The sequence below is a fragment of the Entelurus aequoreus genome, linkage group LG03 (genome assembly GCF_033978785.1).
Source record: "Entelurus aequoreus isolate RoL-2023_Sb linkage group LG03, RoL_Eaeq_v1.1, whole genome shotgun sequence".
NCBI classification, from domain to species: Eukaryota; Metazoa; Chordata; class Actinopteri; order Syngnathiformes; family Syngnathidae; genus Entelurus; species Entelurus aequoreus.
Genome location: NC_084733.1, coordinates 11,909,512 through 11,927,216, shown reverse-complemented (window position 1 = coordinate 11,927,216; position 17,705 = coordinate 11,909,512). Strand labels below are relative to the sequence as shown.

General features: G+C 39.6%; 1 protein-coding gene across 1 annotated transcript in view; it reads right to left on the bottom strand.

The window, feature by feature from the left end:
- The window catches only part of dicer1 (dicer 1, ribonuclease type III), a 76,645-nt gene that overhangs the window by 32,595 nt on the left and 26,345 nt on the right, over positions 1-17,705 (bottom strand). Inside the window, exons 12-23 of the mRNA XM_062041230.1 lie at positions 16,673-16,915; positions 14,789-14,943; positions 14,585-14,717; positions 14,445-14,520; positions 14,229-14,368; positions 12,801-12,980; positions 11,318-11,531; positions 9,225-9,378; positions 7,342-7,524; positions 6,809-6,914; positions 2,727-2,902; positions 1,053-1,755 (exon numbers count right to left, since the gene is read on the bottom strand). Of these exons, the coding sequence (XP_061897214.1) occupies positions 1,053-1,755; positions 2,727-2,902; positions 6,809-6,914; positions 7,342-7,524; positions 9,225-9,378; positions 11,318-11,531; positions 12,801-12,980; positions 14,229-14,368; positions 14,445-14,520; positions 14,585-14,717; positions 14,789-14,943; positions 16,673-16,915 (2,463 nt within the window). The remainder of the gene's footprint in view (positions 1-1,052; positions 1,756-2,726; positions 2,903-6,808; positions 6,915-7,341; positions 7,525-9,224; positions 9,379-11,317; positions 11,532-12,800; positions 12,981-14,228; positions 14,369-14,444; positions 14,521-14,584; positions 14,718-14,788; positions 14,944-16,672; positions 16,916-17,705) is intronic.

Below are 17,705 nucleotides of genomic sequence, written 5' to 3'. Positions count from 1 at the left end.
AAATGAGGAATAAATAACCAACTGAGAACGTGCCTGGTATGTTAACGTAACATATTATGGTAAGAGTCATTCAAATAACTATAACATATAGAACATGCTATAAGTTTACCAAACAATCTGTCACTCCTAATTGCTAAATCCCATGAAATCTCAGTGTTTCCCACACATTCATTTGTGGCGGCCCGCCACGAAAGAATTACATCCGCCACGACTCGGATTTTCTTAGTTTTTATTTTCGGGATTTGAATGCATTTATTTTGAAAGGACAGCTGGAGAGAGACGGGGGAGGGGGCTGAGAGGGTGAGAGGGCGGATTGACGCGGAGCAAAGCGACTGTCAGGTGGGATCGAACTGGGTCGCCGCAGCGGGTGCTCTACCAGGTGAGATAGGTTATAGCTGCATCGCTCGCGGCTCGTCATATATTTAACGTTAATCCGCGATTTCACCGAGCGTTTCACTGACAGTGAGCAACCTGACGCTGCTTCATTAACACCGCCACTCGCTGTTTGACTCGGGGGCCGGGGCAGACGCACGCAGTAACAGTCACCTGTTACCATACCGACGAGCCAACGTGTCCAGGTTATAACCCTGTTGTCAATAAACACGCGTGGAGACGGTGCTTCAGATACTAATACTAATTTGATACTGTAGTAGTTATCTTTTGTGTATTCATAATGTAAAATGGATGGATGGATGGACGTTTAAAACAAAACTGTTATTAATTAGTAAGTATACATTTTTTGAGCCTTTTTAGAGAAAATCATATCATTGTAGTAAATTATGCAAATTACTCGATGATGTCATGGTGACCACGCCCATAGCCACGCCCCCACTGCCACAGGTATCTTGGCAGTTTATGGGAAACACTGAATCTTATACGTCTAGTCTCTTACGTGAATGAGCTAAATAATATTATTTGATATTTTACGGTAATGTGTTAATAATTTCACACATAAGTCGCTCCTGAGTATAAGTCGCACCCCCGGCCAAACTATGAAAAAAACGGCGATTTATAGTCCGGAAAATACAGTAATATGCGACAAGGGGTCTCACCTTCTTGCTGCGCATGTAGCTGAGCCTGCCTTCATGGGCGTCAGGGTAGGTGCAAAATAGATATGTGGTGATGGCATGCTTGAGGAAGGAGTCGCCGAGCATTTCCAGTCGCTCTAGGTTGAAACCGTCACTGGCATTGGAAAGGGTCAAGGCCTGCAGGATGAGGCCTGGGTTTGGTCCCAGGCTTTTTGGGGAGTCTTCGGCCACGTCGCTGGGATGTGGGACAGCAGCAATATAGCGCGTAGGTGCTTTGTGAGTATCGGGACACTTTTCTGCCTGGCAGTAGGCTGAGGTAGCATTATTCGTGTGGTCCAGAACTCTCACTTGTGTACCTTCATGACCGGGCCGTGAAGGACACGTGCGGTGAAAAGACTGCACAGGAACTGAGGTAGAGGATTGCATTTTTTCGGGGCTTCGCAGTCCACAAGAGCTGCACTGGGAGTATTGGCAATTACATTGATGAAGGTGCTCTCCTTCTGGGTCACTGTTGTCGCCAATGTCAGAAATTAGAGTAGTGCCATTCACAAAGTTCTTGGTGCAATGGATGACTACGGGCTGGGAATGAGAACGACTGTCGTGCATCAGTGGACGAGAATCCGGCAACTGATGCTGAGATTCATCATCCTCACTACAAGCTTCAGTAAAGGATATGAATATTTTGCAGTCAATGGATTTCTTCCATCCAAAATCCAGGTTCGGATACCTGCGACATACAAAGACAATATTTTTGCTGGACAAAAACCTACATTCCAACTCTGTAATATACAACATTAAATGCACTAATAGTGTGGCACTGTCTCCAAGGCCTAAAATAGGAGTATTATGTCAGCACAGCATCCACTGTAATACATAACCAAATAAATTGTGTGAAACATGACTTTCTACAGTATGCAGTGGGTCTGGATTAGTTTTTATCCTCATCACTCACTTAAAACATGAGTGAAAAATGTGTGAAGAATGCACTACTGTCCTGATAAGTCAGAAAGAGAAAGAGATGATACAGTATTATCTGCTCACTGATTCTACATGGTGGTTGTTTGAGCACACTGCAGCTAGTCCTGGATAGTCCCACTCCTTAATACTTCAGTCACACACAGGATTTTTACAGGAATGAGGCTAAAAACACAATCCTACCTACCGGTACTCTACATACATGACTATATGTATATTTAGAATAGAGGCCTCTTGCGATAAAGCTGTATTATTTGGTCTATATAAATGATATTAGAAACATTTCAAAATGGGTTACAAAGGCTCCTTATTTACAGTATATCAAAAATGGGGAACAATAGGGTCCCGAGGAACTCTAATGTATATTCACTCAATCGTTTGTGCTGACAACAACCTAGCAAAGAACGGACACTGCAAATTTTGAGATACATTTCTTTATAACTCCTGTGGCCAAATTTGATTCCATTAACCTTTAAAAGTAACATTATGTTGCATGTCGTCATCTTCAAAGGCAATAAAAACAGAAAAAAGGGTCTCAGGACACTCAAAGTTAAAATAATAAATACATTTGAAGAGTAAGTAAATCATGGCAGACTACAAACCTGAGAAGAGAATTTAAAATTGTTCTGACATACAAACTATTAGGAATAGTTGTCCATTCTTTTGTAGGCTCTTGACTTCGTGTGTACTTGTTTGAGTCAGAGATTGTTGGACTTAACTTACCTGAAATCTGGAGGAAGGGTTCGAGATCCAACTCCAGCTTCACTGGCAGTTTGAGATCGAAGTTCCTCTGCTGTCAAGAGGCAGTGGAGACGGTAGAGGATACTAGGCAAACACACGGCCTTCCGCCATAAGGATGCGGGGATGGGATGGATGGCACAAAGTTCTGGAACCAGAATCTGACAAACACGACTCTTTATATGAGCTGATCAAGCATAACAAATACATGTCATAAGCACATAACTGTCCATATTAGCATTTGAAAATAAGGACAATTATTCAGAACATCAGGAAAAATGAGGGACTGCCCAGAATTTCTACTGCTATTCTGCATTTTTCTGTTAAAAGGAACTTGATATACAAATGACGGGAGTGTTCATTTCTTTGTAAAGCTGTAAAGAAAATGAGCATCAATGAGGACCAAATAGTTATTTTCTACACGGTATCAAGAGAATATGTAGCAGTAAGGCCCTCAGTCTGTTGCTGCTTGTGTACGTTCTCACTGATGTCTGTTTTATTAAAGAATGACCTATGGCTATTGTAAAAATTCTACATTAGCATAACTATTGTATGTTATTCATGTGGAGCTGTTGTTCAACCCTGGATTTTCACTGTACATTTCTGTTTCTGAACGGCTGCGGACTGGTGGAGCTGTGTCGGTGCAGGTAGTGGAAACAGACATCGACTAGAAGTGAAACATATCGTTATGAATCTTGTAGAAATCCGGGGTTATTTTGGATGTTGTGTTATTGTCATGTATTAATTTGTGTGCATTCCCTTTTGGCCTAACGTATATGTATACAGTGGAACTTTGCTTTACAAACCCCTCCATTTACGAACTTTTTGTTGACAAACTTTTAGATTGAGCCAAGTATGCCTCTGTGCTCACCATATCTCGGTGTACGAACACTTCATTCATTTTGTGTGCCGCTGGAGGCCTTAGGGCGTAGCCATTTTGAGGAGGTCACTTCCTGTGCAGTACAGTACACATGGGGCGCAGCCATTTTGGAGAGGCAGAGCCCTGTGCATCGCATCCTGCTAACGCAGTCTATTACTCGGTCGCCACTTCTCAGTGCTTCAGCGTGTTTCTTTTCTCGCCATTCACTAATTTTTGTCTACTTTGCAAATTCAATATGGATCCAAAAAAGCCACCAAACCAGCCTGGTAAGAAGGAGAGAATTGCTGTGGAGGGAAGAAGTGGACTCTCCTTACGCACTGACCCACCTCTCGCTGCTCCACCTTATATCTCTACCTTCGTCTCCTCTTGTCGGTTGTACGCCACAAACATTTGCTGACAGCAACGTAAGGAGGATTTTACTTTTTTTTAGGGGCGCAACAATTAGTCGACATTGTCAACAAATTTCGACAATAAAAATTGTCGCCGACAATTATATTTTTCTTCAATAGGCGTGACGTCATCACTCGTGTTTTGCCGGGCGGAAGTGAGTTACTCGCAAAAACAACAGCAGTGATAACATGTAAAGTTTGAGGATATTTCCTTTTATTCTTGTTAAAAACATGAATACCTCGCTCATTTTGCAAAGCGGACGGTGTTTTTGTGGCAGTACATCTGTGATACGCGAGCATTTAAAGCGGAGACATGATGTTGGACATTTGGAGGGAGGATGCGGTCTCAACCTCAATAAGAGTGTTACCTTCTACCTTGCTAGCTAGCTAACAAGAGTGAGACAAAGTTGTGTGAAAAATAATTGTAACTATCTGTGGGGGGGGGTCGTGGCCTGCGGACCTGCAACGAAGCGGGGTGTGCCAGGACCGGCTTCGAGATCAGCGACAGGTGCGTAGATGGCCCACCTGGGCGCGTTTATCTAATCACCTGTCGCTCTGTTAAAGGCAGCAGCCAGGAAGGAGGAGGAGAGTTGGTTGGGTTGGAGCACGAGCGAAAGCGAGAGCGAGAACTGGCAAGAACTATGGCTGAAAAGCATAACAACAGACATTTATTGAAAAATAAATCCTTGTTCAAAACCATGAGCAAAGCTGTCATGTCCATAATTGGTGGTCTGAAGAACCCGGAGGAGCAAGACCTCCACACTATCATTTTAGCCAAAGTCAGCCAGCTAAACTTTGTCTAAATCAATTCAAGTACGTTTTAAAGCAACGTAAATTTGCAATGCCCCCCCCAAAAAAGGACTTTAATAAACACGAACTGCACATGCACACACACACACACACACACAGAGAGACTGACAGGCATCAATGCGAGGTATCATAAGATTAAACATACAATCTATTAAACAGCAAACATTTTAAGAATTTATCAAATATAGAATTTTACACATTGAGTCTATTTTCAATATTCATTTTTAGCACTTTGCCTTTTCTTTCTTTTAAATAGACATTTTAATATTAATTTACATTTTTGTAACATCTGAATGAGCAGCAGTTACAGTATAAATACATATTTATGAAAGAATTAGTCATCTTTGTGGTTTGTAAGAACATGCCCTAAACAATCTAAGCTGCATTTCGAAGTCGATTGAAGAATTAGAGCCATTAAATATGTGCACGCTTCATTATCTGATTAGTCGTTAAGATAATCGTTGACTAGTAGACTATCAAAATAATCGTTAGTTGCAGCCCTCAATTTTTTATTTTATGGTTGTTATTTTGAACACCAGAGGGACTTTAGTGAGTGTGCGAGCGTTGAATGTTATGCTTGCTGTCGTGTTGTTTTGATAATACAGATTGTTGCTCCATCTGTCGCCGGTGCACCCCCGCCGTAGAAAACGGGGGGAGGTGCATGTTATATCAACTAAAGCCCACACTTAAACTTTCCACGTGCAAGATTGAATCTATAGTAACCTATCTTTATGGGCTTTCCTCTTTGTGATGTTAATTCCTGCCACACGCTGTTATACAGTATATGCCTTGCGCTCTTATTTTGAAGGCGCTAAGAGCGGAAGTGATGACACGGAGTGGAGCGGAGGTTTTTGGAAGAAGGTAAATAAAGTGGTCCTCGTGTAAACTGGAGCCTCCGTGTTTATTATTTTGTAGTTTCATACAGTATATGCGACATTTATAAACCCTCGGTTACACTATTTAAAAAAGTTATTTAATAAGAAGCCAAAAAGTGCAAAAACAATAATGTTCATGTTGGAGGACTTGTGAATGACCGCAGGGCCACAACATTAGGTACACCTGCAGACTGCAGCACGGAATTCATATTTCATTAATTCACAACTCCTCCAACACGAACATTATTGTTTTTGCACATTTTGGCTTCTTATTAAATAACTTTTTTAAATAGATTAAATCTTGCACATGGAAAGTTTAAGTGTGGGCTTTAGTCGATATAACACTCCCGTCAGGGGGTGCATTCTACGACAGGAGTGCATTAATCCAGCACAACAGCGGGGCATGGACTTCATTTATAAGTAAAGGTAAGACCATTATAACGTTTTTTTTTTATTAAATATGCTTTTTTGTGTGCTACAGTTTGTAAGTGTAAAGTTAAAGTACGAATGATTGTCACACACACACTAGGTGTGGTGAAATTTGTCCTCTGCATTTGACCCATCCCCTTGTTCACCCCCTGGGAGGTGAGGGGAGCAGTGGGCAGCAGCGGCGCCGCCCCCGGGAATAATTTTTGGTGATTTAACCCCCAATTCCAACCCTTGATGCTGAGTGCCAAGCAGGGAAGAATGCTGGTATGAGCTTTTAAACATAATCCGTTAACTGCTGCCAATCAAATGGTGAATAAGATACTCTTTAGGGTTCATATGTTTGTATATCTGACTGCGATGAAGTCAGTGCCTCACCAGCCATGAACCTCACCGCACGTCACTGACACACACACACACACACACGCAGACACACGCACGTCTTCAAAGTATGTTTTTTTTCACGAAAATATGGACTTTTTTCGAGGCTAGAACCAATTGTTCATGTTTACATTGCTTCTTAAGGGGAATTTTGCTTCACTATACAAACTTCAATTTACAAACCATGTTCAAGAACACATTATGTTCGTAAATCGAGGTTTGACTTTATATGTCAAAAATTAAAGGGGACCCCAAGAATAAAAGTTACTGCTACGCAGCAGCTAATGAGGACATCATTAAACAAACCTGTTTGTTCTGCAGACTTTCCCATTTTGCCTTCCTCTTCTCTGCACTGCTGAGCGGCAGTGCTTTACCCTTTTGGTTCAGGTGACGAGGGGTTAACAGGTTAAGTCTGTGAGCACATGACAATTTTATTCTACTGTGTTCACACAAATATATGAATAACCATGAGATGCATTTCTTGAAAATGAGAACTTGTACAACAGCTTTGGTGGTATGATCCAGTGATTCTCAAACTGTGGTACGTGTACCACTAGTGGTACGCAGGCTTCATTTAGTATTACACCAAAAAAAGTCTGTAAATATGTACTGTACATGGAGTATCATTGTTGATGTGTGTGCATTGTGTGTAATGTTACAGTGGCCAAAAACATTAAATATGCTTGATAAATAAAACCCCTGCCTTGTTTTTAATGAACACTTAGCACTACTACGCTACTGTATTTGAATGTTGGTCATTATGGTGGTAATTGGAGAGCCAAGTGTTTTCTGGAAAAAGTTTGAGAACCACTGATGTGATGAATTGCGATACCGCTAACCTGGATGAGGTGTGGTCTACATCCAGGAGTGGTTGGTTCAGGTTGGACAAGTCCAAGTTGTACTTGGTTTTGTAGTACTCAGCGAACGTCTCATATTCTGGTGAAGGGAACTTGCTGAGAGGTGTGAGGTCTGTGTACACATCAGCAACATAAAAGCGATGAGGCTGGTCGAAGTTACGGTACCTAGGAGGGAATCAGCAAAAGATATCTTGTGGCTTAACAGCTAGTAACACTGACTTCTAGGAGAACAGCAACTCTTTTTGAAATATTACACATTTATGCATGTGGGATTTACACTGTATACAGCCAAAAAGTAGGCCTGTCCTATGCACAACCCCCATAATGATCTCTACTGCCACCTTCTGTTCATGTGAAAGCCAAACTGTCAAAAATGTTCAGAAGGGGGAAAAAAATGAAAGAAATTAGCTCATGTACTTTCAGCATATCTTCCGCTGGTATAAACAGTCAGGGATGGGTTCCGAATCCGGTACTTTTTTTTTTTTTGCACCGATCAAGCGAATTCCGCAGATCACCGATTCACATAAATCCATTGGTACCATGTTAGGGTACTTAGGTTGCCCGAGACGTCATTCTCGTTTGCCAACTCTTTGCACTTCGGCACTTGGCAATCACTCCAGCAGCACTTTAAGCGGACTCAGCCAAACTACCTCTAGGTAATGTTGCCATTTTCAATGTTATCAAAAAAAGTTACTCCAACATAAGTAAAGTAAGGCTTCACTTTTCCAAAAATGCCCTAGCGTGATGCCAATATACATTGGCTTTGGTGTTGACCTGCCACTGATTACCATTAGCGATTTTACAGCTGACATAGGCTCCAGCACCCCCCGCAACCCCGAACGGGACAAGCGGTAGAAAATGGATGGATGGATTTTACATGGCGATTTCAACACCCCCAAATTTGTAAATGAAAATTACAACTAAAATGCACGTTGCAACCAAACAGCTGGTGCATAATAAGTCATCATCGGCAGTCACTCGTAGTCGAGCATGACTGTCCTCAGAATGGATGGGTTCCCATTCGGGAGGACGCCTGCGCGTGACGTCTTTTAGCGTGGGGAGACTGATGCGCCTGCAGCCACCACACGGTCCTTGGCAGAGAGGGGCCTTGATCCAGTGGCATGGATCCATGACGACTGGAGACCACCCTCTGTTGCAGCCTTCATCCGCCTTCAGTGCCGTTGTGACATGCAGTGTCATCCTCCGCCACTTCCACCGTTGAGGTCTTTGAAATGCTATTCAACCCATAGCTGGGACCCTGACAGGTACTACCACCCCGGGTCAGAGTGGACCTGGGAGCAATGATGACTGAGGGGTAACTCCACCTTCCCCAAAACTCCAGAACTCCCGAACTGAAGCCTTATCACCGGATGCAGTTTTGAGTCATACCCAGGACCAAACATAATAAGTACAATACTTACAGTATTACCACTTTTTAGGGTGCAACAAAAGACTAGAATCCGCAAAGTCTTAATTGAGTAGCCAACAGACTATAACATTTACACTACTGCCATCCAACATCATGGACTTGCAACTGCAACTTATTCATATACTTGAAAAAGAGACTGAGAAATGTGAAGCTATAACAACGTTCTTAAATATTGAAATAAAACATGACTTTATCATCAAAAACAATAACACATACAAAGGTAACGAATATTGGTAGCGTTGCGTAGCTTTATCAATGTCCAGGTAGCGGGAATTGGTACCGTATCGGTTCAAATGTGAACGGTAACCATCCCTATACTGTATAAAGGTAATCAGTTGGATTAACATGTTCCAAACCAGCAGAGTTGTGTTCTGCATACACCAAACCTCTACGAGTCCTGGATATGCCCCAATAATAAACAATTATACACAAGTACCTCGGAATGATGACAGCATCCTGGTAGTCCTCCAACTTGAAAGTGAATGGGATCTGTTTGGTGTACTGAGTCGTAGGAATGCCAGTTCGAGCCTCAGACCTTTCAATTTCTTCCATGAACTTGAAATCCATATCAAGTGTGTCCGAATTTCCAACTAAAAAAATAATTAAAATTAATGTAAGACATTCAAACCTTACGAAAATGTTTCTTTTTTTGATTTAACCAGATAAAAACTATCAAGATCAACATCTCTCATATAAGGATGACATGGCCAAGAGGTCCATAGCACAACAACTTTGTAGAACAAGTACAAAAAGGCAAGTGAAGACAATTAGAATTACCGTAAAGTGTAGCAGTGTGGTTTAGTTTAAAGAGCAGAATATTGATTCAACAATTTTAGGCACTGTTTTAATTATAATTAAATAGACTTACTCATTATCTTATGTGTGGTCCCGGACAGTATCCAAGAAAACAGTGTCAGACTTTTGTTAGGAAGAGTTGAATCTAAATATGCAGTCTCACTTAAACAATATTGTCATGAATCATTAATTCTACAATATGCTTAATATTTCTCACCACTTTATGCTTTGGATCCCGCGGTTTAATTACAAAATCATATCACGGTTCTTTACTGTTTTGCGTTTGACTACCGCCTATTTTTAGTAAAAAAATATATGCACATTGAAGCCACTTCTACGTATTTTTGGCCCAAAAATATTTTCAGGCATAAAAATGGCTAAATAAAATTGACAAGTTGCAGTATCTTCACAGGTTAGTGATTATGTTTAAGAATGGTGTGTGTGTGTGTGTGTGAGAGAGAGAGAGAGAGAGAGAGAGACATTATACCGTATTTTTCGGACTATAAGTCGCAGTTTTCTTTTTCATAGTTTGGCCGGGGTGCGACTTATACTCAGGAGCGACTTATGTGTGAAATTATTAACACATTACCGTAAAATATCAAATATTATTTAGCTCATTCACGTAAGAGACTAGACGTATAAGATTTCATGGGATTTAGCGATTAGGAGTGACAGATTGTTTGGTAAACGTATAGCATGTTCTATATGTTATAGTTATTTGAATGACTCTTACCATAATATGTTACGTTAACATGCCAGGCACGTTCTCAGTTGGTTATTTATGCCTCATATAACGTACACTTATTCAGCCTGTTGTTCACTATTCTTTATTTATTTTAAATTGCCTTTCAAATGTCTATTCTTGGTGTTGGGTTTTATCAAATAAATTTCCCCAAAAAATGCGACTTATACTCCAGTGTGACTTATGTTTTTTTCCTTCTTTATTATGCATTATACTCCGGAGCGACTTATACTCCAGAGCGACTATACTCCAGAGCGATTATACTCCGAAAAATACGGTATATATTACTATACAATTTCTAGTACAGTACAGTCTATATTAGAGGTGGGAATCTTTGCGCACTTACGAGTCGATTCGATTCTTGGATTAATGATTCGATTCAAAATCGATTCAACACTATTCTTGTTATACATTATTTGGTATATCAATGATAATAAAACCTTTTCCAAACAGGTTATGGGTTATAAAAGCTTCTCTTGGCTACTGACGTACGACTTTAACGCACAATGGTGGATTACACAACGGATTTTTTAAAATATACAGTATTTACAAACATCACATAGTGCAACCTAACTTCGATCGAGATAACGGGTTTCACTTTGTAAAGCTTTGAGTCTCTAGAGAAATAGCGCTATATAAATGTAATTCCCTTCACTTCACCAAAGGGACTTCTGTGTGTGTGCATGTGTTGGCAGAGCAGCACATAGACAACTTGTTGTTTTCGCTTGTTTATAAAGAGTAAGTGGATTCATCATCTCCTTGTTATGTTTGTTTGATACACCGTACTGTATAGCACTTTATACATATTGTGTTCAAAGTGTACAAACCTTAACTAAAATACGGACAACTTTCGACGAAGCTCGAACCCATTATTTCATTGTTTCTTATGGAGAAATGTGCTTCACTATATGAATTTTTTAATTTGCGAACCCTGTTCAAGAACCAACCGTAGTTCCACTGTCCTACCAACGTCTGAGTGTGGTTCCACTCACCGACATTGAGAGGTAGGACACAGTACGCAGAATCAGCAAATATGGGCTTGAACTCCAATGCAGGCTTCTCCAAGCGCAGGATGTGGGAGAAGATGTACTGGTGCAGGCGCGTGATGAGGTCAAGCTGGGCAGTGGCAAGGGTGAAGCCAGACTTTTGCAGTTCGATGGAGATGGTCACCTCACCGGAGCGCGTGTACACCGGGAAATGTGGGATCTATCGTGAAGACAACACATTCCCTTTTTTACAATACTACCTAAGAAAACAACACATGTAAGTAAGTATTTTGTAAGTGTACCCCAATACAAATATATGAATCTCCCAGAATGTTTATGGTAAGTTTCTAACATACAAAAGGTTAATTTTTTTAAATGTCTTTTTATTTGATTGAGTGAAGTAATGTTTGATCCCAATGCCAAACATGACTTAGCATTAACTGTAAATGTGTGCTCTGCGTGTGTGTACATACAGTATATGTATATATTAGGGATGTCCGATAATATCGGCCGATAAATGCTTTAAAATGTAATATCGGAAATCATCGGTATCGGTTTCAAAATGATCGGTATCGGTTTCAAAAAGTAAAATTGATGACTTTTTAAAACGCCGCTGTGTACACGGACGTAGGGAGAAGTACAGAGCGCCAATAAACCTTAAAGGCACTGCCTTTGCGTGCCGGCCCAGTCACATATCACATTTATGGCTTTTCACACACACAAGTGAATGCAAGGCATACTTGGTCAACAGCCATACAGGTCACACTGAGGGTGACCGTATAAACAACTTTAACACTGTTACAAATATGCGCCACACTGTGAAACCACACCAAACAAGAATGACAAACACATTTCGGGAGAACATCCGCACCGTAACACAACACAAACACAACAGAACAAATACCCAGAACCCCTTGTGGCACTAACTCTTCCGGGACGCTACAATATACACCCCCCGCTAACCCCCAAAACCCCAACCCCGCCCACCTCAACCTCCTCATGAGCATGTCCCAAATTCCAAGCTGCTGTTTTGAGGCATTTTAAAAGAAATAATGCACTTTGTGACTTCAATAATAAATATGGCAGTGCCATGTTGGCATTTTTTTCCATAACTTGACTTGATTTATTTTGGAAAACCTTGTTACATTGTTTAATGCATCCAGCGGGGCATCACAACAAAATTAGGCATAATAATGTGTTAATTCCACGACTGTATATATCGGTATCGGTTGATATCGGCATCGGTAATTAAGAGTTGGACAATATCGGAATATCGGATATCGGCAAAAAAGCCATTATCGGACATCTGTAGTATATATGTTTTTAATTTGATCTATAATACTTCTTCGTTAATGAATAATAACTATCATTTAAATGTAGAATATATTCCATAAAATGTATATATACTTCAATAAAGCTGGTTTTAACATTTGAGTGAATGTAAAGAGACTAAAAAAATGCAGAATTCATATAGTACATTCCAACATACTCGCGGTATGGGTTTGGCTGTCAGGATACCGAAGCACCTGGTGGTGTCCTCTGGCGGGTAAAGCTTCCTTCGGCGAAAGTTGAGCTCATCGGGCAGCGGGGTGGTGAGGACCATGCCAATCACGTACAGGTAGTAAGTATGCTCAGGTACAGCATAACTGTCTCGCAGACACTCTGGTATCTGCAAATGGCACAAAAAAAGGAAACCACCAATTCCAATTAAAACTGCAATGATTTTTTTTTAAAGGCGCACACAACAGGTTTCAGGCCACGTACTTACATTTGTACAGTTAAATGAGGGCAAAAGTGTCCCGATACAACTTTTTTTTTTACTTCCGATACTACACTGATAGATTAGCAGGAATCATAAATACTTTCATTATTATGTAGTGTGGAGCAGGAATCATAAATACTTTATTATTTAGTGTGGAATGTTAGGCAATGTTTGATCAAGTGAAATTAAGTCAAACAAAAAACTTTGGTAGGTATGAAAACACTAACCTCTTTATTATTGATCATCTGGAATGGACATATGCTGTCTTTAAATTGAGGTGGAGTGACATTTTTTGTTTGAAAATGCTTAGTGGCCACAATAATTCATAAATTGGTATATTTAATGATGCTGACACCTTTGTGATTGGATACGTGTAATATTCAACTTTAACGTCCTGGGCATGACGTTAAAGTGCATCCCCTCCTCTGTGGGGTCTTGGGGCACTAGGAGGTTAACCCCTTTACTACTGTTACCCCAGGTGGCCCTTGGCAAAGGCCTAGTACCTGACTGCCCCCTAGCCAGGGATAGGGTGAAGACCTCGACGGCGGAAGAAGGCTGCAGCAGAAAAGGGTCCCCAGTAGTCTTGGACTCCATGCCACTGGACCCTGACCCGATATCTGTCAAGGATCGTGTGGCGGCTGTCTGTGCACCAGTCTCCCCACGTAAAACAAAGTCACGCACAGGCATCCTCCATAAAGGGATACACCCCTACCAGGAGGATCGTCATACTCGTTCGAGTGACCGCCGATGAATATTCAACTATACTTATTTGATACTTGTTTACAATTACACATGCTGTTATAGACTGCAATATTAGTCAATTAAGAACAATTATTACAAATGTCTAGCTTGTGTACTCCTATTTGCTTTGCTGTTGTGTAGCTAGTAACCTATAGCAGACCATGTTAACCTTTTGTAAATGACTCGACTAAAATAGAAGAAAAGGCCAACCTGTGTTTATTGGAGGATATTTAAATGTTAACTGACTGTGCAGTTTTGCACAATAAAACGCGCTGCAGGACTGTTTGTATCGGACATTTTACATGCAAGCCCATTCCATCCGACACTTGTTTTTTTGCTGATATAGGACCAATATTCCATATGAATAATGGATCAGGACCCCTCTACTTAAGAGTTGACCAACTTCCTTCTTACAGCTTTAGGATAACACTGCCTCCTCTTTGTGGAGCCAGGCCTGCCAGGAACGCTGGTCTCCTCCTCATCATGAAGGTCCAGCTCCTCCTCATACTTGACAGTCTCCTTCCCCACTGGCATCAAATGATCGTCCAGCTCACCTGGCAAAGATGACAGCAATGCGTACAACGAGGGACCAACAATAGCTGCTAGAAACTAGTCGGAGGGTTAGCATACCTATTCTGTGGAGCTTCTCACAACACAACAGTGCAACAGCCTTCTCTGCCAACCTGGCACAATTCATTTTTGGACCCTGTGAGGAGAAGAATCAAGTCATTGTGTTTGCCGTTTGTCTGGTAGTACTTGTAATAGTTTACCTTCACAGGCACTCTGAGTGGGGAGTTGATGGGTAAATAAAGTGTGGACTGGAATCGTCCGTCTTGGGTCTCCGTAGTTTTACACTTGGGTGCTAAGTGTGTAAATGGATCACTTGGCAGACGAGCACAATACCTGAGTGCGAGAGGTAAGGCGTTTCTATATAGTTGTTGCCTAATTGTCAACCTTGAAAACATTGTGCATACCTGTTGATGTGTCCAATAGCGGTGTTTATGGTGACCCGTGGACCTCCATCCTCGGATCGAAGCACGTATGGAGGGAGGATGTTGTCGTCATCGAACACATGCTCTACGTCAAACTCGCCAACCTCCACAGACTTGGAGCACTTGTTCCTCAAGATCTGCTCAGAAATGGTTGTCTTCAACAAGTCATATAACTTGGTACTTGAGACATGCTAAGTGTTAGCATGCTACCTTTCTTAACCAATTTTGCACCTGTGCACCTCAGAGCAGGGATGTCCAAACTTTTTGACTGAGTGGGGGGCCGCATTGGGTTTAAAAAAATTTGGACGGAGGCCAAAAGCGGACTGCATGCAAAGTAACAAACATACATACACACACACGTGTGTGTGTATATATATATATATATATATATATGTACACTTGTGATTTAGGGCTATATAGGGCTATATAAATAAACATTGATTGATTGATTGATGTATATACACACACACATACACGTGTATTATATATACCATATGTGTATATACACACACACATGTGTGTGTGTATATATATATATATATATTTATATATATATACGGTATATATATATAAATATATATATATATATATATATATATATATATATATAAATATACGGTATATATATATATATATATATACGGTGTATATATATATATATATATATATATATATATATATATATATATATATATATATATATATATATATATATATATATATATATATATATATATTAGGGCTGCAACAACTAAGCGATTAAATCGATTAAAATCGATTATTAAAATAGTTGCCGATTAATTTAGTCATCGATTCGTTGGATCTATGCTATGCGCAGAGTTTTTTTATTTATTTATTTTTTTAATAATTTTTTTTTTTTTTTTTTTTTTTACTAAACCTTTATTTATAAACTGCAACATTTACAAACAGCTGAGAAACAATAATCAAAATAAGTATGGTGCCAGTATGCTGTTTTTTTTCAATAAAATACTGGATAGGATAGAAATGTAGTTGGTCTCTTTTATCCGATTATTAATCGATTAATCGAAGTAATAATCGACAGATTAATCGATTATCAAATTAATCGTTAGTTGCAGCCCTAATATATATATATTTATACACACACACACGTATACCAACAAGTATATATATATATATATATATATATATATATATATATATATATATATATATATATATATACATACACATATATATATATACATACACACACACAAAAAAGTATATATACATACACACACACACTCGCACGCACGCTCAGCAAAAAAAATGTTGCTGAAATGTAAAAATTCTGGAGTGGCCTGCTCAGTCAACTGATCTAAAACCATTTAAAGTATGTTAATATAAACAGGGTTTGTCTATTAAAAGCATGAATACTAAAATTGTTTGTACCTGACAAGTTGCGGCTACCTTTACTATTCAGGCTTCTGTATACGAGCCTTCTTTATATAGATGTATTATCATCAGTGGGCCAAATGAACCTCTTCACTACACTGAAAATATGTGGAGGGAACTAAAATAGCTGTGTTGCCAAGCAACAGCCTTAAATCTGTCTTGACTAGTTGCATTTAACAATTTGCACAGGTCTATTTTTTAGCATAAAAGTGTGCAAAATGCTGGCACTGTCAAGCCCTGCCCAATAAATATGAAAAATATTACATATGAAAAAGTGCAATATATTTATCGGTACAGTAATCTATTTATTTATATCTGCACCTTATTGCTCTTTGATCCTGCACTACAACGAGCTAATGCAACAAAATGTTATTCTTATCTGTACTGTAAAGTTCAAATTTGAATGACAATAAAAAAGAAGTCTAAGTCAATAAAAAGGGTTAAACTGACCTTTTCAATAGCCTTGTAGGTAGTGAGATCTTCTTCAAAGCTTTTGGTCTTGTCACTATCAGCCAACATAATGTAGTTGGAAACAGGCGCTCGAGCTCTGCCTTTCGACTGGACGTAGGACCTGTACTCCGTCGGCAAGTCAAAGCGTACCACCAAGTTACACTTTGGAATGTCGACACCTTCCTCCACAATGCTGGTGGCAATCAGCAGGTTAGTTTCATGAGCTCGGAATTTGCGAAGAACCTGTGGAAGAAAGATCAATTTCAGTAAATAAATATTTGTAATAAACAAATAATGATGAATTGGTATGGGTACCAAATTTGGTATTTCCATAAATCCTAAATCCAGACGGTGATTCGAATCACCCCCAAGATCTAAACTCTTGTGCCTTATCCTATTTCTGAAATTTCCTGAAAGTTTTATCAAAATCCTTTTCGAACTAGGTTGGTAATTAAAAAACAGACAGCAAATACATAACATCTTGGAGAAGGTAATTAATCAGAAAATAAATTAAATGTTTGTTTTCTTCATCTATCGCTTCAAACAGGCAGCACTGTCTTTCTCTCTGTGGGTGGTGCTAGCATACAGACAATGCAAAGAAGTTCTGGCTTTTAACAAACCTAAGGTAACAGTAGAAATGATCTGAATCACCCCCAAAATCTAATCACTTGTTCCTTATCCTATTTCTAACATTTCCTGAAAGTTTCATCAAAATCCGCTCATAACCTTTTAAGTGATGTTGCTAACTGACAAAAAAAAAACTGTCAATTACATAACCTCTTGGCAGATGTAATAATTCGACAGAACAGTCATTATCAGCTCAGTAGGGAATAAAAAAATATTAAACACCCCAAATGAAAATTGTTCTGAACTCTTTCGGCACCATTGCCTCCCATTATAACTGTTACTATTTAGCAGACTGTAATCCTTGTATATTACTCTGTTTTTTTCCATAAAAACTGAATAAATCTGATTCTTGCTGATTTAAAAATAAGAAAAAAATGTGGTGTATTTGCATCTGTTAATCACCAGT